Source organism: Zeus faber (genome assembly GCF_960531495.2).
Source record: "Zeus faber genome assembly, chromosome: 15".
Lineage (NCBI taxonomy): Eukaryota > Metazoa > Chordata > Actinopteri > Zeiformes > Zeidae > Zeus > Zeus faber.
This window is the reverse complement of record NC_137194.1, coordinates 26943154-26963114: the sequence shown is the minus strand read 5'-3', so window position 1 is coordinate 26963114 and position 19961 is coordinate 26943154. Positions and strand designations below refer to the sequence as shown.

The window sequence follows — 19961 nt, the reverse complement described above, 5'->3', positions numbered from 1 at the left end:
TTGCTGTCATGATGTTTTGCTTTGCTTTGGTTGGCGACGCATTGAAATCCAATCCTCTTCCACATTGGCAAAGGGTCAAATACAGCCTGCCAGGTCCCCAAGGGTTGTGGTGTGTGTGTGTGTGTGTGTGTGTGTGTGTGTGTGTGTGTGTGTGTGTGTGTGTGTGTGTGTGTGTGTGTGTGTGTGTGTGTGTGTGTGTGTGTGTGTGTGTGTGTATTAGATACATGCAAAGTGAACAGTTATCTACTGTACAGTCTGTAAATAACTGTAAATACGCCCGTCTCTCTCTCTCTCTCTCTCTCTCTCTCTCTCTCCCTAGTCCCCCTCTCTCCCTTCCACTCTCTCCCTACTTCCTGTCTTTCTCTCTATCCCCCCTCCACTCCCCCCTCTCTCTCCCTCTCTGTTTTGTGGCATTCGCTCTCTTCCTATCTTTCCCTCTCTCACTCCTTCTACCCCCCCACCCCCCCCTCTATCCCTCTATCCCTCTCTTCATCTCTCTCTCTGCTCTATGTCTTTCTCTCTATTCCCTCTTCCTCTCTCTGCCTCCATTCCTCCCTTCTCCCATTCTCTCCCCCCTCTCCATTTCTCTCTCCCCTTAGTCCCTCTCTCTCTCTCCCTAACCCTTGCTCCCCCTACTCCCTGTCGCCTCTCCCTCGCCTTCTCCCCCTCTCTTCCTCTCCCCACCCCCTCTCCCTCTCCCTCTTGCCAAGTCCTCCATCTCTCTCCCCCTCTTTCTCTCCCTACTTTCTGTCTTTCTCACTATTCCCTCTCCCCCCTTTTCCCTCTCCTCCATCACTTTCTCTCACTCCCTACTCCCTGCCCTTCTCCCTATCCCTCTCCCTCTCCCCTTTCTCTTTCCCTATCCCCCTCTCTCTTCCTCTCTCTATCTTTTCCAATCTGTCCCTACTCCCATCCCACTGCCCCCCCTCTCTCCCCCTCTCTCTCGCTCTCTCTCTCACCTCCCCTCATGTTAGGTCATGATGTTCCTCTCTGTGGCGACACACTCGAGGTGCTGCGAGAGGCAGAGCAAACAGAGAGGGAGAGCGAGACAGAGAGAGCGAGAGAGAGAGAGAGAGAGAGAGAGAGAGAGAGAGAGAGAGAGAACACAGCAAAACAGGGAGAGGTAGAGAGGGAAAGAGAGGGAAGGAGGAAGAGAAACTGCAGAGCGACCAGAGAGGCACTGCCAAGGGCTCAGGCTCGTCCTCCCTGACTCCGCTGTGATTGAGCGTCGGAGCAGACTGGACGCCAACGTCCGGCGGGGAACCCCAACCTCCACGCATGTTAGTTCCGACTGGATTATCTCCCAAAACATCATCTCCGTTGCCATGGAAGGGAACATCAACACGCAGAAAGAAAGATGGTAAAGTGCAAAGTAGGATTGTTTCTACTCTGTGTTCTGTCTTCTTTTCTCCATCCTTCCACATCTGAAACTCATACATGTCATAAATGTAACACAAAGGTGTCACATTTAAATTACATTGTGCGGATTGATCTGGTGTTTGGTACTGACTCCTCCGTCCTTAGCGTTAAACTGATGAACTGAGCACCGCCGTAGTGATGGTGAGTGACCCGTGCAGGGTCAGGTTCCTGGTTCTGAATTGAATTCATTTTGAATTGAATTGGTACAGTTTTGGTGTCATTTTAACTGCGGCATCTCTCCTCAGACTGGGTTTCATTTCAACATTTTCAATGTCACTATTGAAACAAATACTCTCACTTTGATAGCAGATTGAAATTAATACTTTTTTGTCAACAAAACATTTTGTGTATGATATATGGAGGTCATTCAGCTGAAGGTCCTTCAACCCAGGGTTTAGTGTTGCCTACAGTAGGTCGCCAGTAGGAAGCGAGGCAACTTCCTGTTTCTAGTCTCTCACATTAGCGCCGATGCAGCCAAAAGAGGTGATTTTCTCAAGTTAGAAAGAGCCAATAAAACCCTGAAAAACCTGATCAAATGGAGAGGAGGTGAGGAGAAGTGAATAAGGTCTGGCTTCAAAATAGTGGACCTATCCTTTAATCTCTGAGGCTGATCTGTCATCTACTGTAACGCTGCAATCTTTTCCAAAATTCAACAGCATCTCAACAATTCAGTCGATGCCACAAACTAATTGAACCTCAATACCGCAGCCCCAGATTGTGACTTTACACTGAGAACAACACCCATGAGCAATAAATTATACAAATCTAATGTGATGGTTGATTGTCCATTTAATTGCTATTTTCCTATTGGGGCCCCGTCCATCAAAGAATTGACAGCCACAACACCTTCCTTGTATAAATAGTGCTGCATACTCCAATATTTATTGTGTCTTGACAAGCAGACCTTTATACTAGTATGTACCCTGACGGTGCGCTACGTACAACACAGCGGCCGCCCCTCATGGTGGATGCAGAACGTTGGAATGTTTTTGCTCAAGGTGAGGGTTTCAAGTTACTGGGCATTCTGACCCATTTTACAAACCAGCCACTGTATCTGTCTCTTCCGCCTGGGTCCCCATGTGCTGCTATGTGAGAAACATGGACCGTGTGTTGTGACAACGTCATGGAAATAAATGTAGTTTCATGAGTGGATTTTCTATGAGGCTGAGTGACTCATTCCACAACATTGAAAGACTGGTATTTTTTTAACTTACGCCAATGGGGCATCACAGTCGCTGAAAAGTTGGCGATTGCCCCATTGCATGGTTGTTGGCTGAAGCTGTTCTCTCAGTACTGGATCAATTTATTGGAATCTAACGGCACTCACTGGGGTTGACTCCCAATGGTTGAGGAAATACAGTTAAGGATAAAGACTTGAGTTTCCCTTTAAGTAAGTAAGTAAGTAAATCGTTATTTATATAGCACTTTTAAAAACAAAGTGTTACAAAATGCTTTACAAGCAGACAGGAGGCATACACAATTGAAGAAAATTTGAAACCAAAACAGTGGTATAACAAAACTCAAGTAAAGGAAAGAATATAAAGTAAGAAAAACAATGAGAGATGAGGAAAAAACAAAATAAACATTTAATGAAGTGGATAAAACCATAGAGATGAGGCTTTATATAAAAAGGTGAACCTTTTTTGTGCGACATCGGGCAACATTAAATTAAAAGAGTTGAATTAGGAGAGACTGGGAACCATCAATTCCCCAGAACACGACCGGATGCCGTGTCTGGGTTATAAAGTTCCATCCCTATCTTCATAGAAACCGTTTTCTTTAAGGTATTCCACCTGAATCCCTGAATGAATGTGTAGCCTTCTAACGTATTTCCACACCTCCCTTCCCCGCTCAGGGTGTGTTCTCTCCTGCGCATAATGCTGAGGTTGTTGGCCGTGGACTCGGAAAGTGTTATGCAAGCGTATCGGGCGTTGGTAGAATTTTTAAAAAGCGCGCCCAACGCTCCTGAACGTTTGATTTGCCGGAAAACGCTGTGATCATTCCACCCCGTTGCATATTTGCAGTGTCATTAACACCGGAATCCATTAACCTTTACACCCCAACTATTCCTGTTTTTGGAATGACCTCAATGTTTGGGAGTTTGTTCCTGTGTCGATCTGGTCAGACAGAGGATCTTTTCTCTCGTAGCAGAAGGACGATCTGTTCTGCGACGGCCGTTTGAATGGAAATACACGACAGTCGGCTCTGGATCTGTTTGCTAAAATACAAATCACCCCGTTTCCTTCACCTGCTTCCAAGGAAAGCCTTCTATTCAGAGCTGTTCCTCTCTAATAACAATGAAAGCACAGTGGAAACGTCTTACAGTGATCCCGCCTGTCCAGGTCAAATTCATCACTATACAGTAAGCGGAGGATTATTATAACTGAATTTATTTTATTTTTCTTTATTTCTCATACAGATTACCATCTAATGGTATCAACAGCTTGCAGACCCTGACGCGGGGCTTTTTGTTTCCTTCAATTCGGAAATGGAGTGAAATAAATACATCTAAAATACAAACACACTGTTTTTATTTGTGTGTTTTTTTTGGAGAAACGGGAAACAGGGACGTGGGGCAGAGAGCACTCCCTCTCCATTACGCATTTACACCACTGCTCTACACCTGCCTGTTTTAAGAATTATCAGTCTTCAATAAATTTTAAACTGAAAATAACTGTCGGACAGGATTTAAAGTGTTTAATGACAATGAAATGATAATAATATTTATTGTAATAAAACTGTGGTGTTGCGCCGCCACTGCAGATGGGTTACCACGAGGCAAAGTATCATGGGAGTAAAATAAAAATAAAATAGAATTATCATAGTTTTTAAATTATTTCCATCATTCCAAAACGAACACCGTAAGCGGACTACTTGATTACTATAAGCAAATTACAGTGGTACTTTGACTTACGAGTGGTATTCGTTCCATGACAGAGCTTGTAATTCAATCTGCTCGTATAGCAAATCAATTTTCCCCATTGAAATTCATTGAAATGTCATTAATCCTTTCCAGCCGCCCAAAAACGACCCCAATTTTTTTAATAAGAAAAATGTATTTATAGATAAGAAATATTTTATAAAAACGTAATAAAACACAATAAAAGAGGATGTAAAGAAATAAACTGGTTTTATAAAGTGTATTTACCTTGGAGATCAGACGACTTGGACTAACGGAAGATGCTGGCGGAGGTGGAGGGTGGAGGAGATAGGCGGAGGAGGTTGGAGGAGTTCGTTTCGTACTTTTTCGGTTGCTTTCGTTTGTTGCTGGACTTTTTTGCTGAGCTTAATTGCTACAATTTATTTTTATTTTTTCACTTCACTTTCACTTAACTTAAAAAAAATCGCCAATTCCATCACACGCACACCTCGCTCATGTTTTTTTATGATTTCATGCTTTAATTCAATCGACATCTTTCGCTTCTTCTTCTTTACTGTAACCGTGATCATTACATAAGTTGTTTCCACTGTACAACAGTAATGATCGATAGATAAAGTTCATATCACAACACGACCAAATCAATTATTTTACAGATTGGTCCCTACAACTACCCTGAGGGTGAAAGACAGCAAGAAAGAGGTTTATGAAATAATGATTCTTTACTGTATAGAAAAAGGCCAGTTTCTAAACAATAAAGTGCCTGTTTTCATCAATCCAGTTGTCACAGTTGGCTCTGAGTTGCTTTCATTTCCTCTCTTGTTTATATTCTATAAATTGTCACTCATTTAATGAAACATTTAAAACTGTAATGATGTAATGTGGGAGAAAAACTCACTTTATATAAGTCACATTTATGAGAAGGTATGCAATTTTGGCCTAACGGGAGCAGCCAAAAGAAAAAGAAGATGCAATTTTGGCCTGCTTCATATTAAATGATCTAAAATTATCTATCTGGATTAATTGGATTGAAAGGAGTAGCACGTGTTGCGTTTTCACCGTATCCAGGTGATGATTTCAGCCTGTTTGTCAGGAAAACCCGCCGGTGTGAGTTACGTGAGCCGCGGCTGAGGGCTAATTACAGATGAGACGAGTGAGCCAGTGAAAGCAAATCCACACTTTGATTTAATAACACACTCTCATGCATACGGTTCAGACAAACAGACCAACGGTAGTGACGTGTTACGAGGAAAACAAACCAACCTCTCTAAGTGCTTTCCTCCCTCATAACTACCTTTTGGGTTTTGAAGTGACATAAACACAGAGCTGCTTTTCTGCTGACTTCAAACTGCCAGCGGATCAAGCGGATCATGATGAGTGTTTTCCTGCCCCGGGCGTCAGGTTTGGCTGATCCCCGCATTGCAACTAAATATATACTGTCTGGCTGTTTCATGTACACGAGGCTTCCCGTGTGTGTGTGTGTGTGTGTGTGTGTGTGTGTATATGTGTGTATGTGTGTGTGTGTGTGTGTGTGTGTGTGTGTGTGTGTGTGTGTGTGTGTGTGTGTGTGTGTGTGTGTGTGTGTGTGTGTGTGCGTGTGCGTGTATTCGACACCTGTACTATCTATCCACTATCTGGCATGGCCCCATGCCCAGGCAGCAGTGTTGGAGCTAGAAGTAGTGGACAGCGAGTTATTTCATGATGATTAAATGGAATATTTTGTCACTATGGAATATTTAACCATTACTTTTTTTATTTAAGCTTTTTATTTATCTAACCAGGGTAGCCACGTTAAGGTTCATCTCTTTTTGGAGAGGGCCCTATGTTATATAAAAAACATATAAACATCAATTAAAACAACAAAACACGATAGTCACTATGGCTGTACCCTTTAGTGAAGGTACTGAATTAATGCAAGAGGTGAAGTCCAAGGAGGTCAGTCATTTTAAATGAAAAAAAAATGTAATTGAACTAAAATGGTATAATGGAGTCTTTGCAATAGCTAATAATACAGTGAAAATTGGAGGTTATTGTTATTAGTACTACATAGTGTTACAAATACATATTACAAAAATATGTGAGCCCCTTTGGTGCTAATAATAACACTACTACTACTAGTAATAATAATAATAATATTAATAATAAATACAGCTGCAGGCAGCAATACACAGGGTAAATTTAGTCATGTTGGGTGCGTTTTGCAGATTCCCAGGTTCTCTGAAACACGATTTTCCAACTTTACTTGAACGCAGCACGGGCTCCCCCCGTCTGTCGTCTCCTGGTTGCTCGTCTTGCGAAACAACCATTATGCAGTCTACACAGTGCAACCATCTGTCTTTAAAACAACCGTCCATGTTTGACTGTAAACCTGAACTTCTCATTGTTAGAACTCACCGTGTTGTCTGTGGTAATAGAGCTGCACTCTGAGTGACGGATGGCTGTTTGGTGCCAGCTCGGGCAAGTCATTTATTTGTTGACTGTTTTCTTGGATTACATTTTCAGTAAGTTACGTTTCCATGAAATACGAAATACGTTCTGGTATTTCTGTGGGTAATGACCATTGCACGAACACATCTACTGGCATCTACTAGATAAGAAGGTACCTCGTGACGATTACGCACATTTTAGTATTTTTAGACCTTATTGTGCATAATCACCGGGTGTCATGACATTTCACTGCAAATATGTCTGACCGTATGTGTATGTATGAGACAAATAAACCTATTGACTCTTGAAATACACACGTAAACCGATAGTTGGTAACGTCGAACCACTACAGCGTGACAGTCTACACCGCACACTTGACATAGTCCAGCTGGACATTCTCAATCGTAATCTGTACATTTATAGTAAATAATATGATGACGTCATAAAGCTTCTTACTGTAAATCTCATCTCGTTCATTTTAGAACCAGACGTGTGACATGTCAGTTAACCAAGACCAACTGAATATTTTGGGTCAAAGTTGTTTGGTTTTTCATTAATATCTGCTCCGTATGGTGATCGATTTGGATGAAATTTAAACCACAAGATATTTGTGACATACGGGTTTAAACGACACCTCAACCGTGTTCGTAGATTCTGCCGAAGGATGTGTTCCATATAGTATTAGCTGGGTTAGACATATTTCGGCATCAGATGCATGTGCTCGTCTCTGTAATATCCGCCTAAATTTGGTCAGTTTATCGCTAATATCTGCTCCGTATGTGGATCGATTTGGATGAAACTTAAATCACGGGGTGTTTGTGACAGTGCGGTTCAAACAAGACGTAGACCGTGTTCATGTGTAATGCCGAAGTTGGAGTTCCAGATAGTTTTAAACTTTAGTTTTAGAAAATTCCGAAAATCTTTGCCCGAACAATAACAGGGTTAGGGCTGCCGAACAATAACAATACGGACTGGACCCCTCCTCCTACTACTACTACTACTACTACTACTACTACTACTACTAATAATAATAATAATAATAATAATAATAATAAAATGTCCATTTGAGACTGTTTAAGATTTTATTAAAACAAGAATACATATGAAATATGTCAGCCCTTTGCTTCTTATAATGTTTCCTTTATTGCTTGAAAGACGGCTGTGGACCGATTTTAAATGTCAGGCACTGCCCAAAAGCTTTACTATTCGTTTTGCGGTGATAAGGCGCTCTGTCACTGCTTTAGAATCCTCCAGGCATGTGTTGAACAATGCAGGGTCATTGCAGAGAGTCCGTTATCACAAACATAACTCACCATGACAATGCACCAGCGACTGCTCCGCATCGTCTCTAATCTACTTACGGTGAAATTGAATTACCCTCCACAATGACTCCTCAACTCCGTCACTCATGGTATTCCCTGGTGTGGCCACGGGACATGGTGCTGCTGAAACATTTTCAATTTTTTGCAGGTGAAAGCAATACTAAAAGTCCTTACTGAGTACGGGTACAAGCAGAGGTAGTGATGAGGAAAATGCCTCCAGGAAGAGCAGATAATTAGTTATAGTTACAGTAGTCGAAAAATATTCAAATAATTACTTATTTAGTTACTTTTTTCACTCCTTGTATATGGGGGACATTGGCTGTAACCCATTTGGAAATATTGTAGGTATTAGTGGCTGTCATGATACACAAGACCCCATTTAAATAAGAAAATAATTTGCTGAGGAACACTTATTCTTACTCTGTTATTAATTGATTTAATTATTTTGATAATTGTATTATTCTACTTGGTAAATGCATTTTGCTTTTGTTGTCACTATCTGATGGCCTATCTGACTGATGAGGTCTTATTAGAAAATGGATATTTCAGACGTCTTGTCGTTTGATCAATATCTATGTACATTTAAAGCAGATATTAGTGAAAAACTGTCGTAATTTCCTTAGTTTCAGGAGCGGGCTGCTTTGTGTCATCATCATCCAATGTTATATTCCAAGTCCAAGCTTGGTCTCTCGGAAGTCATTCCCCTCCAGCCAACAGCCAATTGTACAGAGCAGAGAAATTACCATGTGACACGAACAGCCAATCGTACAGCAGGAGCGCCAGGGCTTCCTCCGCTCTTCCCGGCCGGAAGTGCACAGTGGGGATGAGGCCCCCGGAGCTGACGTGGCCGGTCTTCCTCAAACGCCAATTTGAACTCGAACTTGCCCTCCTCCCAACCTGAGCCTGGCGCGCCCCCCATCCCCGCAAAAGGAGAGCAATTAAAGAAAGAATCCGCAATTTTCAGTGACGTCTGGTGTGACACAATCGGAGTGAGTCCCTCGATCCACTCCAAACTTCTTGTTCTTTCTCTTTTTCTTTCGGCTGCTCCCATTAGGGGTCGCCACGGCGGATCATCTTCCTCCAATACCTTCTGTTCTGCGCATCTTCCTCCCCCTGCATATAATCAAAATGTGCGGATTCGGTAACCTCAGATTACAGAACAAAACCTGTAAAACATACCTAAAATGACTAAACTGGACCCTGTGTATTACTGCCTGCAGCAATATTTATTATGATTATTATTATTATTATTATTAATATTATTATTATTATTATTATTATTATTACCCTATTGTTATTGCTCAGATTTGTATTATTCTTAATCTTTTGGGGATTTTTCTGGAACACAACAATCACTGAACCCACGGACATGGTTGAGCTCTCGTTGGAAACGGGGCGTTTGAGACATCTTGTAGTGCAAGTTTTATCCACATTGATCTACATTTGCAGCACGATCGAGTGAAAAACCATTGCAAATTTACTGGAAGTTGGACAACATTGGCAAACTTTGATTAGTTTGTGGAGCGGGGCACTTTGTGACATCATGAACCGATGTTATATAAGTGCACGCGTCGTCTCTGGGTGCTCGTTCACATTTGGAGTTCATTGGAAACTTGGAAAATTTTAACTGTGCTACATTTCACAGAACCCTGAAAACTGTAATACATACCTAATACCACTAAACTGGTATAAATATTTTTATTATAACACAGTCAACCAAACTGTCGCATACCATTTACATTACATTATGTGATTTAGCATAATAGATGTAGAAATGCTTTGCTTTGATTAGATCTGGAATTTATTTTTTCAAATGTTCCTGTGATTCCGTCAAGTATGCTATGTATTATAGCCTATAATATGAAAATACTTACTTTGTAAGTGTCATTAAAATTGAAAATAGAGAAAAAATTTGAAATAAAAAAACTGTAAAAGTATTATGTGGTGAGTCATACTCAATAAAGTAACACTTCAGGTGAAAATGTTCTCTGGTGCTGTAGAGCTTCCATGTTTCCCTGCTGCAGCGTGGATATGACCAGATGTAGTTTTAGTGTAAGACTCACGGAGCAACACACCACGTGGACAAGGCTCAAAGGAAGGTTTCAACTCCTGCTCACCAAGCCGGGCAGGGCACACTTACACCTAGATGAGTTAGATGTTTTGAAAGGAAAGTGGCAATTAACAGTTACAAGAATGACAAACATTCACTGACGATTCCTTCAGCAGTTCTGCTACTTATTAGTGTACGGAGGAGAAATCTGCTGATTCACAGGAAAATCCAACTGTGCATCCACCTACTGTAGTTGTGATAAGACATTTAGTACACACTGACACCCATTTACTATTTATACTTGTAAAATAGTTTTTCATCTGAACTTTATCAACGTATTGAGCTCATCACGAAGAGTTATCACCATTACCAACTGGAAGGACTCCACAAACGACTGAATTAATTAAACATCTATTTATACATGTTTGTGATCATGGAAACAGGTTCATTAAGTCATTCATTGTTTACATTTTTCAAAAAAAAAAAAAAAAAAAAAAGTCTTGACACTGTCTCACCGCTCATCCAAAGGTGTAAATGCCAATTCCACTCGACCAAGCAATAATTTCGGGTTTTGCTTAAAGGCAATTTATGCAAGTGTGATTTTTATTGCTACGGTTTATTTTTCTCCTTCTCCTTCTTCTTCTTCTTCTCCTGATGATTGCTTTCATTTCCAGGATTCTTTCGGTCTGAATCAACTTCCTTGCAGGAACTCGATTGAGATCTGGAATGTGCGACATCTATTTCTGGTTTCTCGCGCTGCTGGTCTCTGTTCAGTGTCGTGGACAGAGACGTTTTAACAGGGACATCCTACCCGCTGCAATGTGAGTGCAGTCATTTATTTCAGGGGCTGAGTGAGAGAGCTCTGTGTGTTTATATAGAGCCATGTGAATCCAGGGAAACAGAATAGCGCTGGCCAGGTTTTTCTGGGCAGAGGGACAGACTCACACAACTATTAAATGCACGGAATACTGAGGATGCACCGATACACACAGATACACTGATACAAACACACGCACACACACACGCCCACACACACACACACACACACACACACACACACACACACACACACACACACAAAAGCATCATAGCATGCATACAGTGATGCACAGTAACTACTAGTGTGTATGTAACATACACTCCCAGCTTTGTGCACCAACGCTGACTCATACTGTGTGTTTGCTGAGTACAGTGCTTTTCTGCAGCACAGAAGACTGCATACTCATTTAGATGTGACCCTTACATTGTGGGTAGAAAGTATTGTTGCTTTAAGGTGTTAGAGGTCACCACAAAAGTTGCTTCAGAGAAGTGGATTTATTCTAGTGCTACCTTGGAAATGACTGCCAAGCAATTTGAACATTTACATATTATGATTGAGTGCTAAGATTTGTTCCGAGGCACAAGTTACACAAGAGAACAAGTTTTGTTTTTTCTTGTCGATAACATTGCTGAGATTTTCACGCACTTTACGCATTTTAACGATAAGACATGTGTGAACCTGAAAGTGCGATTTGTGGATTTTCTTTATAATATCACACAAAGTGCTTGTATTTGGACAAGTTTTCGATTTAATATTCATACAGCAACGCATATAAACAACTATGATGGATGGATCCACCGCACAAATGCGATTTATCGTACTCATTGAGATCACAGTCATTGTAATTCTTGTAATTATTGGTGGTTGAAAAGTTGGTTGTCCGACCTTAAGCCCCCCACACAGACAACTGAAGACGTAACACAAGCTGCTTTGCATAGTTCTCTATGTGTGTGTCAGAAAAACTGAAAAAAAGAAAAAAAAAGACGTTCCCAGCGTATCACCTCAAATTCATCAGCTGGGATTCAAGATGCTTAGAGTGTGTTTTCGGGGTTTGAATGCTTATACTGTACAGTAAGAGCAGCAGCAAACTTTTTTTCCTCAATGTCTGTCTCAAACTCTGTTGCTAGTCTAGTATAGTCATCATCACAACTCCCATCACCGCCATCATTATTGTCTTCTTCATCATCCACTACCACCACCGCTGCTGGTACCATCACTTCAATCTTCCTTGTCCTCCTCCTCTTCGTCGCCACAGTGTTGCTATGGGCTTGAGCATTTGCCCGCAAGGTTCTGAGTCAAACTGAGTTTAAACTGTCAAGATGATCATGTAAAGCAAACAGAAGCAAATATGTCTTCTTGAGGCAGAGGATAAAGAGCACCGCTCTCTTGCTATCGTAACCCATAACCTCCCAGGAGCTCTGGTTTCCTAGATTAGGCAGATTGGAGACCCCTAAAATGACCTGTAGGTGTGAATGGGGTGCGAAGATATGGGACTAACCCTGCGACAGACCTCCGTCCCATCCCGGAGCATGCCTTGCCCCGGGATCCCCAGTGCAGCCCCACCCTCAAGGATTTCCTTACAATTTAACATTTTCATTAAACATTTTAAATGAAAGTAACCACTGTCTGACAGTTAGTTTTACATTTATTTAAGACTGATAATTTGTAAAACAGTCGTAGAGCAGAAAAGGATTACGCTCCGCTGTAGGTGCCTGTTTCCCGTTTTTCCAAATGAAACAATTAAAAAGTGTGTTTTTATAATGTATCATTTATATATAGTTCTCCTTTTCCTAATTGAACAAAACAATAAAAAAAAAAACACTGACACACGGATGCATGGATTATTTACTTTGCCACATGGATAATTGTGATCAGATGCAAAGGGCAAATTGTACACAAGGTGCAAAACCTTATGGCCGTGTTTGCGCTGGCATTTCTTTTCCGCAATATCTTTTGTGAATTGGACGCTAAGACGGCGCAGACCGGCACAATGACGCGCAATTAATGGTGCTATTAGTGGCCGCAATCCATTCTTTGTGAATTTGCCCCTGAGGCTTCTCCAAAGAGCAGAGTGACTGGATTCTGTCTTTTGACAAGTGCAGAGACGTAGCTGTAAAACAGAAAGGCTTAGATGGAGTTGTGGTAGCAAGCCAATGTTAGCAGAGGGACATCATTTATTACAACCATTTCCATCCTTCTCTTGCTATTGCACTCTTTCCATCTCCATTTCTATCTGTCTTTTTCTTATGGAAGGGTTTCTCTACAATGCAAGTGCTACTTTGAGGTGTACACGCGTCTACAAATGCTGTTGGTGTCGATTTGTCTGAAATATCCCAAGAAGGAAACATCTGAACTGTCTTTTTGATCATATCAGAAAAATGCATGTGTTGCGGTGAAGTAACTACTTTAAAGTGGTAATCCGTAAGATTATTTCATAAAATAAATCCCATATTTGACTTGACTTACTTTCTTTATTTTTGAAACTGCCCTTCAATGTATTTGTGTTATGCATGTGCTCCTTCTTATGCTGTTTCCGCTCTTGGTGGCGGGGTCCATCATCCCCAACAACGTACGACAGCAAACATGGAGATTTAAATCCAGAGCGCCTGATGATGACACAAAATGACCCGATTCTTTCCCAATTTTTTGTTCAGTCCATCACTTTATACAAATCATTATTAATTGAGAAAAAATGATTGACATGGCAAATGATAGGAAGATTGATAGCTGAGAGAGACGCTTCAATGTTTCTACGTTAGGTCTTGCAGTTCGACTGACACCATTACATTCCTGTAAACACTGAATCTTGACTGACCCAAATTGAAGGCATAGCTGACCCAAGGCAGCCGCATTCATGCTACCACTGTACATGCACATGTCCCCCATCCCCCGGTGCCATATACCTCCAAACCACGTATATATACGTTAACCTTCACTGGCGCGGCCCCGTGCTCGGCTAAATAAAGCAGGGCCTAAAAGTGGATGGTGGGCCAAAAGGGTTCAGGTCAAAGAGAATGTGAAACCATAAACCGAGGAGGGCGAGCCTTTAGCACGCCCACTACACCCTCTGTTTATTGGATGTTTTTGCTGCCGAGAGAACTGGGCATACGTTGGGTGTTTGTCTGTGTTGGTATTGACGTATTCCTCCAGAGCGACCAGTTGTTGTTGAGCGTGAATTACAGCGATACAGCGAGTCGCAAGGTGAAGTGTCTTCCTGGAAGCTGTGCTGCGTTTGCCTCAATACTACGCTACCTTAGCTGGGTAAAATCTAAGCTGCTATTGACCGTGGTTGTCCAATTGGCAGACGTTTGTATTTGTGAGAATTTCCAGTTGTGAATAAAGGACCATACGGGTGTCAAATTGAGTTTGAGTCTTTGTACTTGTCAGGAGACACATTTTCCAATACCCCTAATCATTTTCCGAATTATAGGGGAGCATATCAACCATTCCCAGGGGTCAGGGACTAAGGTTGACAATGCTGAATATTAAAAATGTATCTTGTCTTAAACCATCTTAATCTAGATAATTATATTACAATTGATTGTTACAAAGTTCAAATAAAATAACATGTTAAAACCTTAATTTAAAACCTTCTGATCGCTGAAAAGATTTTTTTTCTTGTTCAGTGTAATATGTGAAAGCTCTAAAAGTGGGTTTAAATAAGAGTATATTCTGAAGCAGATTGTCCAAAAATGCCATTTCTGATATTAGATAAGGTACTTAATTTTGCCATGTTTTATATTTGTTAATCATTTGGAAAGGCGGAAGTGGCATCGCTTTAATGTGGAATTAACAAATAGGAAATACAGCAAAATTAAGTATATTAAGTAGCAAAAATAAGTGTTAGGATTATTATGAGTCGGTTTCTCACCATTTTCCAAAACCTGAAAATACAGACAATATTACAAATTTCGCACTTCTGCCTTATTGATAGAGGGATTTGTGAAGGTTGACTTGAGGAAGTGTGTCGAGCAGAAAAATGTTGGTTTTCCACAGCCTCTGGCCTGATCCTTATTCCTCCTTTATGACTGTAGGCCTATGCTCGTCCAAAGCATTATTTATCCTTATCCAGGTCATCTTAATGTTAGGTTTCAAACCAGTGTTTCATGTGGGACATGGACCTCCTGCTGCAGAAGCCACAAAGATGGCGAGCAGCAAGGGCCCAAGGCCACAAGAGAGAACAATTGGTAACAAAAGCAAAAATCACAAACTTCTGCTTTCACGTGCTCTAATTGACCTAAATGACAAGTAGTGCATACTGTACATTATGTGCGAAACACAACAACTTCAGGCCTGAACACAATGTGTTGGGTGGAGATGGGTTATTAGAAAATGGTTAGATGGGGTCAGATGGGGGTAGTGACTCTATATAATGTTTTATCATTTCATTTGTAAAAGCAAGTGATTAGTAAGTAAGTAAGTAATTGATTAATTTTTGCTCAATTACATTTTGTCATTCTCTCTACATTAAAACAAATGTGCTTTCGTATGGACCAAATTAAACTAACTTGTTTGGGTTTCTACCCTTTAACAATTCAAGTGTATAGTTATAAATGTACTCTGAACCAGTCATAATAACAGGACCGTGATAGAGAACTTGAAACCACCGTTTGGGAAAATACAATTTTTCTAGCATGTTTAGTGTGAAGCCACCTCGCTGTACTCAATGTGGGTTAACCCGTATTTAAGATGCTCTATACTCTTCTTCCGTTTCAGAAGCCTGACTCTCTGGAGAGCTCGATCCAGAACCTGCTTTCCGACCTCTATCCGCCCTTCGAGGCCACTGCCCCCACGGTTCTCAGCCAGCTCTTCCAAACCATCGAGGGTCGTTACCATGGAGACGCCCTCCGCTGTCTGCTCGACTTCCTGGTCCCAGCGAAGCACATCTTAGAGAGCGTGCAGCAGGCTGCATGTGTAAGTTACAGTCTCGTACGGTGAAAGGCAGTGGTATTTAGTGATTCTGAGTACTGGGAGAACCTTCTGTTTTGTAATTCAGGAAGCATGGACTTAGTCTGTGTTTCCCTAGATTATAGCGGTGTGAACGAATGCTGGGATATGTTTGTGGTTTTGGCCTAAAAATCTTATTTCAGTTCAAGATAAGGTACAATATACTTAGTGATAGAAAGTAGGCAAACAAACAAACAAAATATATGTATCTGTACATGAACATAGTTATAATGGCATCCTATCCTTTTCTACTTTAGGCCCAATTTTCTGATGTCATATTCCTCTGTGAGGGCTGGCCTCTGTGTTTGTGTGACCAAGTAGTCATCCACCTCGCCCCCATCAGCCCTCTGCTGCTTGAGCCTGGGGACTTCTACCTCCAGGTGGCACCATTCTGTGACCAATCAGCTCGCATCGTGCTCTGCAGCCTCCTGGTGGAGGAGGAGATTTTGGTGGGAGTAGTCGAGGAGACCCCCGTTCCTGAGACTTGCTATCCCTGCCTGTTCAGCTATGATTGGCTGGAGGAGTTCAACCGGGGTCGCCATGGAACCCCTCTCAGTCAGTGCCTGCTTGCCAACGAGCAGGGTGTGGTGAGGTTGCCGTGGAAACGGGTGGCCGTGCCCGAGTTTATGGATGGTTCCCGATGTGCCGGAAGTAGTATGGCCTCTGCTCCTCAGCCGTCTCTGCCTTTGCCGCCACCTCTTCCTACTCCGCCTCCTCCCCCGCGTGCTTCTTCTGCTGCTGCCAGGAAGTTTCCAGCAAATCCTTCACTTTCTCTCTGTCCTACGAAGGAATCTCCAACAAGACAATCTCCTGGAAACATTCAGAAGTCTGAGTCTGATCTCATGCCACAACCGACGGCCTTCTCCGTGGAGACCAGGATACGTCCCGCCAAGCACGGCATCGCTGTGTCACTCCGTCTGGTGGATACTACTCCTGCCACCACCAGGGTTGTAAAAGTAAGAGAGACAGATTCTAAGCCCATTGGCTCGGTGTCGTCCAATACCTGGGACAGCCGTGGCACTGACATCAGTCCATATACAGCTACAACTTCAGGTAGATTTACCACTGTTAAAGAGAATGATAAATCCTCAAGTAGAGATAAAAGTAAAGCTGGGTTTACAATCATAGATTTGGCGCAAGAGAAACACACCGACACAAGTGCACGAGGCAAAAGTTCACGCAGACCAGAAGGCCAGGTGAGCAGCACTAGAGTGGCAGAGGGGGAATATATTGACATACTGCAGGCAGCTATGCTTTTTGGAGACGCTCGAGCACTTAGGAATACGAAAGAAGAAACACGAGAATCACAAGTACAAATGGAGCTGAGCGCGCACACGCAAGCCCCAATGCCACAGCACAGACAAACACAGGCACAAACTGAGACACACGTGCACCCGCACGCACACACACAAATACACCAGTCTCATACACACTCGCCACAAAAAACACAAACACACCATGACCCCAGATCAGGGACCGGTTTATTATTTACGCCTAACATTCAAACCTCAACTTCATCCGCTCACCATTCCCAGCCTCTCCACCCACACCCTGACTCCTCCTGCCAGAAGGAACCCTCTCGCTGTGTCCGGTTCTCAGAAGAACCCTGCACACCCTGCATGAGGAGGAGACAAGGTGGCAAGGTGTCCAGGGCTCAGGAGCTGAGGTGTCGATATCGAGACTCCTACCAGGCTGCCATTCAAAACCCTGTCGCCCTTTTGGTCGGATCAAACCCTTTGGGGAGGAACAAAGAGAGAGGGGCTACTTTGGCCATGCTGGAGGAGGACAGCTCGCAGTGTGAGGGGGGATGGGGGGGACTTCAACAGGCCGGGACGGGGGATCCGTGGTTAAGCGACCGGGGAAGGTGCTTTGATCCTGGAATGAAAAACCTGCCGAGTCCTCCTGTCTGCGGAGCAATATGTAAAGAGTCTGGAGAAATGAATACTGCTTCCTGGTGGAACCCAGGAGTTACAAACACCTCCGCTTGTGTGGAATACAGGGATACATCTGCTTTAACATGTGACCGACAGCAAGAACAGCCAAATTACTCTCCTGTTCAAGACTTTGGTGAGAGGAACACTGTGCCATTTATGGGCCCTGAGGGTTCACAGTCTGCTAAATCCGTTGGTATTTTACACAGTCCCAATGGGACGGATGAAAGAGTAGGCCCGTATGTAAACACTTTTGTGCCCATGGGCACAAATGATCTTAAATGGGTGGACAAAAACCCCGCCAAGCCCAATGGATTACCCAGCAGTTCCAGTAAAGTACCAGCAATGAAAGCTGATATCAGTCAACCTGCTGCCGTGTTCCAAACCAGAGCTGATGCTACACTGACAGAGCTACATCTCTCTAAGTCTCACAGTTTACCACATAGCAAACAGGAAACCATTGAACAAGAAGGAAGATGTTCCTCCCTGTCAACTGCGGTGGTAGACACCTCTGCAAAGTGCGAGGTGGTTATTGTCCAGGGTCAGAATGTCAGGAGAAGAGACGGCACCGATTCCTGTGCCGAAATGGTCCCCAGGCTTCACGTGATGAAATGCAAAAATGCAACAGCCTTTGGGCTGGTTTCACCCAAGATCAACAGAAGGATGGTAAATGCAGGTAAGCGTAATTATGGTGCTCCATGTTGGTCGAGTCTATACTTTAGCAAATATAAGATTTAGCAAATTAAGGCTTCATCCATTTTCAAAATCTAAACTGTTTCTTTAGAACCCGCTAAAGCTTCCATACCGGGTTCAATTGGACCTCAACCTCAGAACACAACACAGACAATGCCATCTCCAGCATTAGAGACCCAGAGGACCCCCCAGCCCGGCCCTGCTCGATCCAGACCCGATCACCTCCCACTGGGACCACCAGATCCAGCAGTTCACCCGCTCTTCCAAGGAGTGGCATGTCTCACAGGTATGAAATCACATTTGGTTTAATCATGGAATAAGGGCGGCAATTAAGATTTTTTAAAACAGGTCAAATGTCATATTAATGTATTGGATACCTCCTATAACACATTTTGTTAATGAACAGGAACACGAGCAGTGGTTTGTCCATTGTTACAGGACACAAAACCTTTGACCCTCTTTCAAGAGGGCCAAAGGAAAAGCAAGTTGCTGTAGAGTAAAAGAATGATAGGATTTTGGTCAATCGATATCCTCGTAGACAAAATGATGTGTTAAAATGAAAACAAATCATGTTAAGTATCTCCCTCTCTCACTGGTTCAGGAGGCAGAGACAGAGGAGGCCGGGCGGTCGTGGAGGTCTATGGAGACCACCATGGATGGAGACCAGACGTAACCAGCAAGGAGCTTTACCAGATGCTGCTCTATTTCCACTCTGTCATCAGGTACATAGGAACATCATTTGTGAGCATTAAATGTGGTTTTATGGACTTTTTTTGCTTCAGTTCCTATCTCTTAAAGAAATGTCACGTAATTTCGCGAACAACCAAACAAATGAATAGAGGTCAATGCATTGACAGCAAAATATGATGGTTATGGTGTGCAACAATTATTATTGTTGTATCTAGGCGAGAAGTCAGAGAGCTGGGGATGACCATTGCAGTTGATGCGAGGAGGGCCCCCCCTCCCCCACAGTTCTTCAAGGCCTTGGTGAGCCTTCAGGTAAGGAGGACATTAGGATTCGCACATCAGCATGCATGAAGCCGGATTGAATCATCGATCGGCTATGCCCTGTTGACCCCATCGCAGAGTGGTGCAGTTATCTCCAAGGACAATGAGTTGAAGAGCAAGATGCAATGTAAATGAATGTTTTTATAGTGACGAGCCACCTTGATTTTTTTATTAGCTTATTTAACTGTTTTATTGTTTTACTACAAAATTGCTCTTAGATGCATGACCTTGACATCACTGAAAGACCAATGTAGTTTTACATTCAGTTGTTTGTGTCTCATGTGCTTTAAATCCATCCCTACTAACTCACCATAGTGTTGAACTGTACAACACACATAAAATCATAAAAATATATTGAATCATTAAATGACTGCATGACCTGTTTCACATGTTATCTCAGGCTCGGGTTCTTCTTTTCGCGCAATCCCAATTTGGGAACCTCAAGTGTCATCAGAGTTTTTTCTCT

The 19961-nt window shown here is 42.5% G+C and overlaps 1 protein-coding gene across 1 annotated transcript in view; it reads left to right on the top strand.

The window, feature by feature from the left end:
• Nucleotides 1-1300: 1300 nt before the first annotated feature.
• LOC307241304 (pleckstrin homology domain-containing family G member 4B-like) overlaps nucleotides 1301-19961 on the top strand; it is a 37931-nt gene continuing 19270 nt past the window's right edge. The window contains exons 1-8 of the mRNA XM_080015342.1: nucleotides 1301-1360; nucleotides 15633-15830; nucleotides 16121-16819; nucleotides 17399-17660; nucleotides 18300-18470; nucleotides 18579-18773; nucleotides 19089-19209; nucleotides 19393-19486. Coding sequence (XP_079871468.1) covers nucleotides 1358-1360; nucleotides 15633-15830; nucleotides 16121-16819; nucleotides 17399-17660; nucleotides 18300-18470; nucleotides 18579-18773; nucleotides 19089-19209; nucleotides 19393-19486 — 1743 coding nt within the window. The 5' untranslated portion in view covers nucleotides 1301-1357. The remainder of the gene's footprint in view (nucleotides 1361-15632; nucleotides 15831-16120; nucleotides 16820-17398; nucleotides 17661-18299; nucleotides 18471-18578; nucleotides 18774-19088; nucleotides 19210-19392; nucleotides 19487-19961) is intronic.